Here is a 14,080-nt window from a genome sequence, read left to right as displayed (position 1 = left end):
AGTTTGTGAAAATCGGCCCAACCATTTCCGGGAAACTGATGTGAGTTCGTTAATTTTGAAAGATGGCCGTTTTTCCCGGGTACTTCCGGAACCGTCTATGGTGGTCAATGTAGTCAACGAAAGTTTGGTTGGCTGTCGGTGACCTAGAACTGCAAATTGAAGTTGTTTGAGAGACATTTGGCCTGTGTTAAGCCAAAGAGGACCAAGCGCCATTTTGAGGTACTTTATCTAAAATCGCTCCAGCATCCAATGTAGCACCAGGAACTCTAATATCTGTTATGTTTTGGGAACCCAAATAGCAAACGAAAGCAAGCCAGTGTTCTTTAACTTTCAATGTAAATGATAAGTTATCGAAAAATTAATTTTGGTACGAAAAATACACGAAAAAAATTATGGCGCTTAGCTCGGTTTGGCTTAACGCAGGCCATTTTAGCTAAATTTTTACCTTTTTTGCTTTCATCGGAGTATCGGTTTGAATCGATTTGCTATGTGATCGCACGCCACGAGAAAACGATGTGACTCACGGCTCACAGAAATATAGTAAGCCGTGGATGTGACTGTTATTCTGAATTTAGATACTTCTGCCGGGGTTTCCGGAAACGATGATGGTGGCCAATGTGGCCAAAGAGACGTAGAATGGATGTTAGTGACCTAATACTACAAATCGAAGCGGTTGTGATCATATTTTGGAAAAATTTTCACCTTTATACATTCATTGCAGAATTTATTAAAATCGACATTTTCTGCGTGATCGTGCTCCCACCACCGGAAGTCGGATCCATTAGAAATTCAATAGCAGCCTATGGGAACGTTGTATCTTTCATTTGAGACAAAGTTTGTCAAAATCGGTTCAGCCTTCTCTGAGACAAATGAGTGACATTTTTGGTCACATACACACACAGACGCACATACACACACATACATACATACATACACACATACATACACACGCACAGACATTTGCCGAACTCGACGAACTGAATCGAATGGTATATGTCATTCGGCCCTCCGGGCCTCCGTTAAAAAGTCGGTTTTCAGAGCAATTGCAATACCTTTCTATTGAGACAGGCAAAACATTTTTGAATAAAGAAAATTAATAATCCAGATTGTAAGAATTTGAGAACCATTACATCAGAAAGTTATGGAATGTTTTTGAAAATATAAACTCAGTATAGAGCAGATATGGACGACGATAAGTTAGAAGACACATTGTAGGGTAAAAGGGTATAATACGGCCCCTCTTCGATTCCCAGGATTCCTGAATTATCTCCAAAGTAAAAATGACTGATAACAGTATCGTTTCATGAAATCAACGTACTAAGTTAGTTTGGTATTTTTAATATGTTGCAAAACAACAATATACACAAAAGTTTCAAAAGAGCTACTTTTATGTAAGCTTCCACTTTTTCCAATAGCATTACAACCAATTAGAAACAGACGGATTCGATACAACTATTTTTTTTTACCAACAAATTTTCACCCTAGTGAGAAATTTTGGCTTTTACCAAATTTTCCTCCTTAGGGTGAAATATAGCATAGTGTATTTCAAGTAGCTTACTAGAATATTATAGTTACTATCTTAGTTTTTAGCTTGGCTTAAAACAATGTGTGTGTGTAGAATTATTCATGTATCCACAACAGATCATCACCGGCCAAAACGCCCCACCCATTGTTGTGGGGCATACTAACCGATTGCTGTGGGGCATACCGTCCTCTTGTTGTGGGGCATATTACACTTTCACCGTGGGCATTTTGCCCTGGGTGAAAGAAAAAAAACTAGAATTTAGGCATCTTTAAAAAATGTTTAATAGTACTTGTATCAGGATGTTTTTAATAAAAATGAAACGGGTACTAATTTCTAACTAATATAACAATAAGTTAGAGTCGTTAGTGAGAAGATCACAGCGTCGAATGGTGAAATATAGCTATTTTTCCTTAAGGGGGGCGTATTAGACCTGTTTACCCTACTTGCATCCCCCATCCAGAGTGGGGATTTTGGGAGACTTCTTTTCCCGGATCTAATTCGTGGATATTTTTGGGCTTTGATCCGTTATTTTTCATGAATGTTCATACCAATTCAACGTATGTGCATTTTCAATAATATCATCACAAAAAGGTGTTCTTAGTTTTCACATGAAATATTTGAGCATATGTTTCATTAAAAATTCAATAGAGATACGAAGAATTGAAATATCGCACGTGGAATGTCCCACCACCCAGTTAAGCCACATATTTTTCTGAGATAGCCAATTTCCTTTATTATAGTGTATATACAAGCTTAGAACTGAATTGAATTTGAGTTGATGTAGTTTTTGATGGTCACCTGTCTACCCATAGTATAACGTTTCGAAATACCTATTTCACCTTGAAAATAGTTATAGTTTTCTCATAATGCAAATATTTTGCAAATTTTCTCAGGACTACAAATATTTTATTTGACATGTAGGATGTATTATTAAACTTGTTTCCGCCAGTCTCTTCTACACTAAAATGCAAAGAAAATAATAGGGTAACAGCAGACAAAAAATAGTTTTGTTTTCTCAAACCTGCACAATTACATCGCACACATGAAATTAGCTTGAATATTAATAAAGGTTTGTAGAGGATCCTATCACTGAACTCTACAAGAAATTTCACTATGAACACATTATTTTGTTTTTGAAGTGAACTTACATATAGACTTTTGAGAAATAGTTCAGTTATTATAGAGGTAATTCACAAAATGTTTTTAAAATCGAATTCCTTGAATCACGTAGATGTGTTTTCATATTCAAAATCCGATATTCAAAATCGGTTTAGTTGTTCCCCTAAAACACCAGTAAAGCATGAAACGGTATCCTATATGAAACGGTATCCTTTTTAATTAGTGAAAATTGGTAAGCGAGGAGTAAAAATACAAAATGTTTAATATCTCCGTCGCTCGTGAACGGATTTCTACAGTATATAGCTTGATAGAAAGGTATTTTTACAAGGTGTCTAATTATGCGCAGGAGACAACATTGCTTTGTTCGAAAGTTATTTACTAAAAACCTGCAATGTTTTGACAAAATAACCCATATCTCAGAAAGTAAACAACATATCTAAAAACAAAAATAATAGTGTCAAATGGGCACGTTAGGCCTTTCATTTGAAACTAGTTTCATTAAGATCGGTTCAGCCATTGCTGAGATAATTACATGAAATTTTGTACATACATACATACATACATACATTGTCTCAATTTGTCGAACTGAGTCGATTGGTATATGAGACTCGGCCCTCAGGGTCTCGGAAAAAGTTTTCAAAGTTTGAGCGAATCCTATACATTTCTTTTGTAAGAAATGTAAAAAGACATGATTTTACCATATAAGCGGAGCAAACTAGGGGAAACCGAGGAGATTTGAAGCAGAGGAGAGTTGAAACAGTGTCCATAACTAGCGAAATAGTACTGTTAGAGATTCTATAAAAATACATTTGTTTTAATTATATCGTGCCCACAAATCCTCCAATACAACGATATTAAATTAGTAGTTGAGTTTTTGTGGTATCCAAAACATCAAAAATGAACAAAAGTAAATTTTCGTTATATTTTTAAAATTAGTATAAATAGGATATTAAGTGATGCTGGATCATGGCAATAACATTATTATTAAGTCTTACAGCTGATGTTTACGGATGGTATGTATCATGCCCACAAATAAGCAGCAAATTAATGATTATGGTGGTAGATTTCAAAACCTATACTCCACAAAGTTTTTGGATAACCTTTAATTTTTTTTTTGTTTGTGAAAAAGGGTAACAACCGGTAATAATTACATTTTAAGCTTAAGGGATTATACAATAAAACAGTCGAATATAACATTGATTCGGTTTTGAAAAATAATAATGTAAAATTCGAGGAATAAGTATTGGTCTCTTAGCCGGTTATGAGGATTTAACAACATATTTAATTTAAGAAACTCATAATTATATAATGCCCCGGTTTTATCGAAATATGCCCAATTTAAAATCAATCAAAAATGAACACTTGTTCTAATTGCTCTTCCTAAAATCCGCAACAATTTACGCATCTTCTTCATTCAATAACCCCTCTTTGAGCTATGAACACGTGGTGTTCATTTCCCCCATTCTTGTTTTGGTGTGTACATTGTACTCCCTTGGTAAATTAAATATACACTCATTGATCTTGAGAAGATGCAATGTGAGATAGGGTGATATTGTTGAAAATTGAAATTGGTGATTGAGCATTTCCCTAAATGATACATCGTCTCTTTGTCAGGCTCAAGATAATCTAGTAGAGTGAGTATGTTGGTACACCGAGCAAAATTTACATTGAATTTCCATAAAAACGTCTTATGACTTTCAGACATAAGGATTTTAAATGGATTTTATAAATCTGTCTTATGATTTGGAGGGGAAATTTTCCAAATCCATCTCTTATTATTTTCATAAGACAGCCTTATGAAATTTATGAAAATGTCCGAATGAACGCCATAAGTGCCCATTTATGAAAATTGCTGACATTTATAAGTAGAAAACATAGTAGAATAATAACGATTTGCATAGAACAGTCTTATGAAATTCATTACAATGTTTGAATGAATGCCATAAGTTTTTTATTTATGGATATTATTGTGCATTTATATAAAAAAAAGAACATGACTGACATTTCTCGAACATTTTTAGTAGAGAAAAAATCAACAGTAAAAATCAACCTTGAGAGGATATTAGGTTTTACACCAACAGACATAACCCCACAAAATGAGCGGGATGAACTTCGTTTAACAACTCTCGGTGGTTTGTTTACATGGGAGTTACGTGAGTTTGAATGTAACAGATGAGCACCCGTTGCACTCCAACTCACGCAACTGACAAAGTAAACAAATCACTGAGAATTGTCAAACATGAACGTCATTCCTCATGAGTTCATTCGCGCGGTCATCTCGTAGAACTCAATTCGGGACAAATTAACCGCCAAGTATAGATCCCTTCAGAAGATTGAAGAGAAAACTCTCATTAAATATTAAAATTTGTACATAATGAGCTTCGTCAATATTTCTTGGGAAACTGGGCTTAGACAACTGGGAAACTGGACTTGACAACTGAATGATAATGATTGTTACTTCTCAAATGATTTGGATAATTATAAAATACACGTCAGACACTAATTATATGCACAACTTATTTCATTTCAAATAATCGGATATCTTCTGTAAAAATCATAACCATGTAAACAGATTTAATGCTCACAGTAATTTATTCAATAACATAAAAACAATTTATAATTGTTGCAATTTGACTGAAAATCTCACTTCTTTTGTTTCAAACAGCGGTAATCAAAAAGTGCTGAAACTATTAACTCCTGGTTGGCCGTCCAGGCCAGTACTGAATTCATAAGAAACAATTATGAACTTTTCACAAAAGTGACGTTTATGAAAAACAAAACACAATTTTATAGAATCAATAACAGATCTCATATGGGTTTCATGAGAAAAACTTATGAAATTCTTAAAGGCATATATTGGAGCGAAGTCATAAGACTGTTTTATGAAATACATTATTTGTACGTCTATGGAGTGCATGAATAAAGATCAATGAATTCATAAGCCTGCCTATGACATTCTAAAGCGTTCAATGACATCGTCAGAAGGTTGGTTCATATGCCGAGACTTATGAAATTCTCAGATGCTTTTTGCTCAGTGTAGAAATCATTAGAAAAAAAAACCTGTTTTAATCCACCTAGAGGTGCAATTGTGCCTTTCTCATTTCTACAAACTATGATTTAATAGCTGGTTCGTACAATATAACATTATGGAAATGTCTTTCATTCTTATTACACTTAGTAAGAGCACCTTTTTGCATTCATCGCGGTATCGGTTTGAATCGGAGTTTTCTATGTGATCGCACTTCACAACCCGTAACTCCGGAGCCGGAAGTCGGATGGAGATGGAATTTAATATCAGTTTCCGACGACGCAACACCTTTCATTTGAGACTAAGTTGATCAAATCGGTCTAGCCATTTTCGAGAAACCAATATAACCGTTATTCTGAATTTGGATGCTTCCGGATCCGTCGATGTGGCCAGTGTGGCCAAAGAGATTTTGAATGACCTTTCATTTGAATCTTAGTTTGTAAAAATCGGTTCAGACATCTCCGAGAAACCGATGTGGACATTTTGTTAACAAATCCGCACATACACACACATACATACATACAAACATACATAAATACATACATACATACATACATACATACAAACATACATACATACATACATACATACATAAATATATACATACATACATACATACATGAATACATACATACATACATACATACATACATACATACATACATGCATACATACATACATACATACATACATACATACATACATACATACATACATACATACATACATACATACATACATACATACATGAGTCTAACCTCCGGGCCTCGGTTAGAGGGTTGGTTTTTGGAGCAATTGCATAACCTTTCTATATGAGAAAGGCAAAAGAATAATATTTTATTAGCTTAATCAGCATGAGTTCAATGTTATCTTCATGTGATTATATTTTGAAATGTTGGTGGAATGGGTTTGAAAGTAGAAGGAATGGGGAATTCGTAGAGTGGGAGTGGAGGATGCGTCAGAAATCCTTCATCTTATTTCGGTATACGGGGTGGATGAAGGAAATGCGGGCGTGAGGGTGGTCCAAGCGGAGGGGAGTGATGAAGGAGGGAGGTGTAAGGGCAAGGCAAGGGGGGAGGGGCGGCTACGCAATACTCAACTGCATATTTTGCCTTTCATTTGAGAATTGGTTTGAGAAAATCGGTTCAGTCATCACCGAAGAACCGAAGTGACTATAATTGTGGAATATGCCCGGAATTCCGGACTTCCGGAATCGTCGATAGTGGACAATATATTCAAAGAATGTTTGATTGGTAATCAGTGATCTAGATCTGCGATAAGAAGTAATTTGGTGACCATTTCAGTAGTTTTTAGCCTCTGAGGTATTACGATTGTACCGATTTATATGGGAAATTCCAGTGTATCCTTATTAACACCCCTGTAACTCCGGAAGCAAGAGTCAGAACCGAATGAAATTCAGCAGCAGTCAACGGTATTACTGCATCTTTCATTTGAAATCAAGTTTGTAAAAATTGACAGAGAATTCGTTGGGGAATTGGTGTGATATTAGCTTAGGAACTTGGCAGGTTCCCCGGGGGCGTCATGAACCGGTGGCCAATGTGGTTAAAGCTGCTGTTCGGATCCGAAGAAACAACGTATTTTTCGTAGCAGACGATAATCTCGTGCAGCTCAAACTGCAAATTATTTTTATTTACTAATTTCCCTTCTATATGAATTCACAAAGTACTTACAATTAATAGTTTTTCTTCTCCTCGTGCTTTAGACGGATTCCTCTCTCGCTATTCTTCGCAAGTATTCTGCCTATTTTAAATTTGCATTTTTGTTATTTTTATCTTTAATTATTCATTCTTTTTTTCTTACTTACAGGTACTACACAAGAACGCAAACTGCAAGTGATAGACTTTTTTTCACCCTTTTCGCCGATTTTACCAGAAAAAAATATAATTTTATTTTAGAATTAAACAACCCTTCACCAAAATGCTAATACTGTTTTGTTTTTGTTTACATCTATAATTGTCATTAGCGCAGTTGGCATTATAGACTTGGTACGTTGCTAGACCGACAGTACTCCCGCATCTGCTTTCGTCGGGAACAAATCCCCAGCCCGTAACTTCGTCACCGGATCTTGAACAGGTGCGAATTTACCATCACTTACTTCCATCACTGCTAAATTAGCAACCCCACGCCTGAACACTCCATTGCCAGTTCTAACCATCGCCTGTCGGATTACTCCATCGGATCCGGTTATAGGTTCTTCGACGATTCCACGAGTCCAATTCTTCCTATTTTTCCCGTCCACGATGAACACTAAGTCGCCTTTATTCAGAGGTCTGCAGTTCCGATGCCATTTTGTCCGTTGGTTTATGCTAGGAAGATACTCCTTCTGCCATCTTTCCCACATCTTGTCAGCCAGATACTGTGAACGCGCATACATGTCGCGTAATGCTTCAGCCATGTTAGTCGGTCCACTTACTGGCATGTCGGAAGATTTTACTGTTCCCCGGAGGAAGTGATTTGGAGTTAGTGCTTCAGTATCCGCCGACTCTTGTGGTATGTAGGTCAATGGACGTGAGTTTATCATGTCTTCAGCCTCTGCTAACGTTGTCAGTAGGATTTCATCTGTCAGTTTCCTACCATCGTCTAAAACCATCATTGCTGCTTTAACTGACCGCACCATCCTCTCCCATATTCCACCCATGTGTGGTGTTCCTGGCGGGTTGAAGTGCCACCGGATTGTTGGGCTTGTCACTTGCTGCGCACATGCTAGATCTATCTCCTTCTTCGCCTTCATCATTTCGTTACACGCCCCTTTGAAATTTGTGCCGTTGTCCGAGAAAAACTCTTCTGGTGCCCCGCGTTGGCAGATGAATCTACGGATCGCCATGAGGCACGCTTGAGTGCTCAAACCATGTACGACTTCTAAATGGACAGCACGAATCGCCAAGCAGGTGAACAGTGCGATCCACCGCTTCTCTTTGCGTCGGCCTACCGTGACTCCAATTGGACCAAGGTAATCCACCCCAACTGAACTAAACGGACGCAGGTTTGGAGTAACTCGCTGAACAGGAAGAGAGGCCATTTGAGGTATTGCTGGATGACATCTATTTACTCTGCACCACATGCACTCTTTCATCACTTGCTTTATCGTTATCCGCAACTTGGGAATATAAAACCGCTGCCGCAGTTCATTGAATACGGTCTCGCGATTTGCATGACCAAATTTTTCATGGAAATGGTGGATCAGCTTCTTGGTTATTTCGTGAGTTTTTGGTAGAATTATTGGGAATTTCATGTCGAATGAAGCGAATTCTGACTTTTTCAACCGGCCGTTCATCCGTATCACACCATCGGTGTCTAAAACTGGAGAAAGTTTAAAAATCTCACTCGATTTTTCAAGCTCAATCGAAGATTGTCCGAGTTTACAATTTCGGTTTTTTAGCAAAATTTTTACTTCGTCTGGAAAAGCTTCTGCTTGAACTTGTCTCCAAAGCACTGTCTCCGCTTTCTGCAGTTCCTCTTGCGTAAGCGGCATTGGAATAGATTTGTATCCACCTTTTAGTAGTTTCAGCTGGCCTATAGTAGCAACTAAAGTGTATATTGGAAGTCCTACTCGCTTGCGCCGGCAATTTTCGATAAATCGCCCTACAGTTGCTGTCGTACGAAGCAATTTAAGCCAGCGGGAAACGTTTTGTACGTTCATCAAACGCTCTGGAACGTTAACGTCGTGGAAAAGAGAAAACGCTCTCATCTCCTCCTTTGTACCCGGAGCTGGTAGCACCTGCCTCGGCCAGTCCTGCTCGAGTTGGTACATAAGTTCTGACCCTTGAAACCATGGTCCATCCGATTGTAGCGGCGGTCCTTTGCCCCACTTAGTAAGCACGTCAGCGATGTTGAATTTCGTCTTGACCCATCGCCAGTCGGATACGCTCGTCAACTCCACTATTTCCCCAATCCTAAACGCCGTAAATTGCTTATAGTTGTGTTGCTCAGAACGGATCCAGCTAAGTACCGTTGAAGAATCGGTCCAAAGAAATCTTCGCTGAATGGGGAAAGAATGACTCGACTGAATACTGTGCATCGCTCTGGCTCCGAGCACTGCCGCCATAAGCTCGAGACGTGGAATCGATTGACGCTTTAATGGCGCCACTTTCGAACGTGACATCACCAGAGAACACTGAACTTTGCCGTTTTTAATTGTCCTAAAGTAGGCAACGCAACCGTAGGCAAACTCACTAGCGTCCGTAAATATATGAAGCTCTATTTGCCTATCAGCTGAGGCACAGTTAAAATAGCAACGCGGGATACGAATAGCATTGACTTCCGGTAGCAAACTGGTCCACCGTTTCCATTTAGCAAAACTACTGTCATCAATTTCATCGTCCCATTGGCAACCTGTGCGCCACAAATCCTGAACTAGCATCCGGCCATGAATGGTAAATGGGGCGAGCAGACCCTGCGGGTCAAAGAATCCCATTACACAGCTCAACACAAGTCGTTTTGTAGGTCTCGTAGCTCCCTGCAGATAGGGCCGCAAGTTTTCCCGATGCTCGGTGGAAAATGAAAATACATCAGAGACTGGATCCCAGATTATACCAAGCACCCGTTCGGTTTCATTCGTTTTATCTCGGTGAATTTCATGTCGAATGAAGCGAATTCTGACTTTTTCAACCGGCCGTTCATCCGTATCACACCATCGGTGTCTAAAACTGGAGAAAGTTTAAAAATCTCACTCGATTTTTCAAGCTCAATCGAAGATTGTCCGAGTTTACAATTTCGGTTTTTTAGCAAAATTTTTACTTCGTCTGGAAAAGCTTCTGCTTGAACTTGTCTCCAAAGCACTGTCTCCGCTTTCTGCAGTTCCTCTTGCGTAAGCGGCATTGGAATAGATTTGTATCCACCTTTTAGTAGTTTCAGCTGGCCTATAGTAGCAACTAAAGTGTATATTGGAAGTCCTACTCGCTTGCGCCGGCAATTTTCGATAAATCGCCCTACAGTTGCTGTCGTACGAAGCAATTTAAGCCAGCGGGAAACGTTTTGTACGTTCATCAAACGCTCTGGAACGTTAACGTCGTGGAAAAGAGAAAACGCTCTCATCTCCTCCTTTGTACCCGGAGCTGGTAGCACCTGCCTCGGCCAGTCCTGCTCGAGTTGGTACATAAGTTCTGACCCTTGAAACCATGGTCCATCCGATTGTAGCGGCGGTCCTTTGCCCCACTTAGTAAGCACGTCAGCGATGTTGAATTTCGTCTTGACCCATCGCCAGTCGGATACGCTCGTCAACTCCACTATTTCCCCAATCCTAAACGCCGTAAATTGCTTATAGTTGTGTTGCTCAGAACGGATCCAGCTAAGTACCGTTGAAGAATCGGTCCAAAGAAATCTTCGCTGAATGGGGAAAGAATGACTCGACTGAATACTGTGCATCGCTCTGGCTCCGAGCACTGCCGCCATAAGCTCGAGACGTGGAATCGATTGACGCTTTAATGGCGCCACTTTCGAACGTGACATCACCAGAGAACACTGAACTTTGCCGTTTTTAATTGTCCTAAAGTAGGCAACGCAACCGTAGGCAAACTCACTAGCGTCCGTAAATATATGAAGCTCTATTTGCCTATCAGCTGAGGCACAGTTAAAATAGCAACGCGGGATACGAATAGCATTGACTTCCGGTAGCAAACTGGTCCACCGTTTCCATTTAGCAAAACTACTGTCATCAATTTCATCGTCCCATTGGCAACCTGTGCGCCACAAATCCTGAACTAGCATCCGGCCATGAATGGTAAATGGGGCGAGCAGACCCTGCGGGTCAAAGAATCCCATTACACAGCTCAACACAAGTCGTTTTGTAGGTCTCGTAGCTCCCTGCAGATAGGGCCGCAAGTTTTCCCGATGCTCGGTGGAAAATGAAAATACATCAGAGACTGGATCCCAGATTATACCAAGCACCCGTTCGGTTTCATTCGTTTTATCTCGGTGAAAATGGACAGTTCTTTTGGTTGCCGACTTCCCCAACCTTTCGAGGACTTCGTTTGAATTAGAGACCCAGTTTCTTATTTCGAAACCCGCCCTCGAATGGATCTCCCTTACCTCGCTTGCACGTCGAATTGCTTCTTGTACTGAATCGGCGCTGTCGAAATAATCGTCCACGTAATGGTTTTCGACTATAGCCGCGGCTGCTTCTGGGAACTTATCTGCATACTCACTCGCGTTAAGGTTCTTCACATATTGCGCTGAGCATGGTGAACTCGTTGAACCGAAGGTAGCCACAAGAGTCGGCGGATACTGAAGCACTAACTCCAAATCACTTCCTCCGGGGAACAGTAAAATCTTCCGACATGCCAGTAAGTGGACCGACTAACATGGCTGAAGCATTACGCGACATGTATGCGCGTTCACAGTATCTGGCTGACAAGATGTGGGAAAGATGGCAGAAGGAGTATCTTCCTAGCATAAACCAACGGACAAAATGGCATCGGAACTGCAGACCTCTGAATAAAGGCGACTTAGTGTTCATCGTGGACGGGAAAAATAGGAAGAATTGGACTCGTGGAATCGTCGAAGAACCTATAACCGGATCCGATGGAGTAATCCGACAGGCGATGGTTAGAACTGGCAATGGAGTGTTCAGGCGTGGGGTTGCTAATTTAGCAGTGATGGAAGTAAGTGATGGTAAATTCGCACCTGTTCAAGATCCGGTGACGAAGTTACGGGCTGGGGATTTGTTCCCGACGAAAGCAGATGCGGGAGTACTGTCGGTCTAGCAACGTACCAAGTCTATAATGCCAACTGCGCTAATGACAATTATAGATGTAAACAAAAACAAAACAGTATTAGCATTTTGGTGAAGGGTTGTTTAATTCTAAAATAAAATTATATTTTTTCTGGTAAAATCGGCGAAAAGGGTGAAAAAAAGTCTATCACTTGCAGTTTGCGTTCTTGTGTAGTACCTGTAAGTAAGAAAAAAAGAATGAATAATTAAAGATAAAAATAACAAAAATGCAAATTTAAAATAGGCAGAATACTTGCGAAGAATAGCGAGAGAGGAATCCGTCTAAAGCACGAGGAGAAGAAAAACTATTAATTGTAAGTACTTTGTGAATTCATATAGAAGGGAAATTAGTAAATAAAAATAATTTGCAGTTTCAGCTGCACGAGATTATCGTCTGCTACGAAAAATACGTTGTTTCTTCGGATCCGAACAGCTGCTTTAATTGATCATTAGTGATCCAGGCCCGCAAAGTAGAGTAATGTTTCATCAATTTTAATATATTTTACATCATTTGAACATCCTGGTGGTACCATTTATATGGGAATTTGCTGCGTGACCGCACTCTTAAACCCGTAACTCCGGAACCGGAAGTCGGATCAACTAAAAATTCAATAGCAGCTTATGGGAGCAAAGTGGTGGAGCAGCTCGATTCAATAATCGAGTACACTAGCGCAAATCAAAACATAAGCAAGGAGTTAAAACAGAGTCTCCTGGAACTCCGAAAAACTGTTCGTGTCGCAAGACAGAAACAGCAGGCTTATGCCAAGAGGGTGGAATGTCGGGAGAAGTCCGACAGAGAAACCCAGACAGTGGCCTCCAAGAGGGAGGGAAAAGAGAAGGTCGATACGGGCACTCAGACAGTGGCCTTCACCTTCTATGGAGCAGCCACGTCGCTCGAAGCGGCGGCCGAGTTCCCCTCGAAGGGAAAAGGCAAGGGCAAGGGCAATCGCAAGACGTCGTCGAACGCGAAGCGCCCTAGGAAGTCGCCAGGCGAGGGTGCAAAAACCGACACCACACGGCGTGCAACCGTTAAGCCAAAACGCCGTCTGGCTGAGGTAAGCGAGGGCGAGAGTGACCTCGCTGAGCAGAGCGTTGGTACCAGCAAGCCGGCACGACCGGGGCAGGGGGGCCCAAACCCCTGGACGCTGGTCACCAAGAAAAAGCCGGCACCGACACCGGAGGTACCGCGGCCCGCGAAGAAGGCCAAGGACAGAGGCGAGGCCTTGTGGTTAAAAACCGACAAGGACAAATACGCCGATGTCCTAAAGTCGATGAAGGCGGCCGAAAGCCTTTCGGCCCTTGGGCAAGATGTGCGTAGCGTGAGACGCACCAACACGGGAGAAATGCTTCTGGTGCTGAAGCGAAGCGCACAATCTAGTGCGGTATACAAGGCCTTGGCCCAAGAGGTCCTTGGTGAAGGCGCCCAAGTCAGGTCGCTAGGTGCGGAAATGACTCTCCAGTGCAAGCATCTGGGCGAGTTCACGACCGCAGAAGATGTCGTCGCAGCCGTTAAGGAACAATGCGACGTCACAATCGAGCGGGCCTCTGTGCGATTTAGAGATGGACCCTCTGGCACCCAAGTAGCCTACCTCAGGCTACTGAAGGCGGATGCCAAAATGGTAACCGAGAAAGGGAAGCTGAAGATCGGCTGGTTGGTATACCCTATTAGCATACCCCA

The 14,080-nt window shown here is 40.8% G+C and overlaps 3 protein-coding genes across 4 annotated transcripts in view; all 3 read right to left on the bottom strand.

The window, feature by feature from the left end:
- Nucleotides 1-14,080, bottom strand: part of LOC131693147 (uncharacterized) — a 369,761-nt gene that overhangs the window by 232,263 nt on the left and 123,418 nt on the right. The gene's annotated exons all lie outside the window — the stretch shown is intronic.
- On the bottom strand, nt 7,687-10,107 carry LOC131687458 (uncharacterized). Its single transcript, XM_058971547.1, has one exon. The coding sequence runs from the start codon at nt 10,105-10,107 to the stop codon at nt 7,687-7,689; it is 2,421 nt and encodes an 806-aa protein (XP_058827530.1).
- Nucleotides 10,221-11,453, bottom strand: LOC131687457 (uncharacterized). Its single transcript, XM_058971546.1, has one exon. It carries the CDS (start codon nt 11,451-11,453, stop codon nt 10,221-10,223), a length of 1,233 nt encoding a protein of 410 aa, XP_058827529.1.

Source organism: Topomyia yanbarensis, chromosome 3, assembly GCF_030247195.1.
Source record: "Topomyia yanbarensis strain Yona2022 chromosome 3, ASM3024719v1, whole genome shotgun sequence".
Lineage (NCBI taxonomy): Eukaryota > Metazoa > Arthropoda > Insecta > Diptera > Culicidae > Topomyia > Topomyia yanbarensis.
Note: the sequence above shows the minus strand (reverse complement) of the source record. Positions and strands in the feature narration are given on the sequence as shown.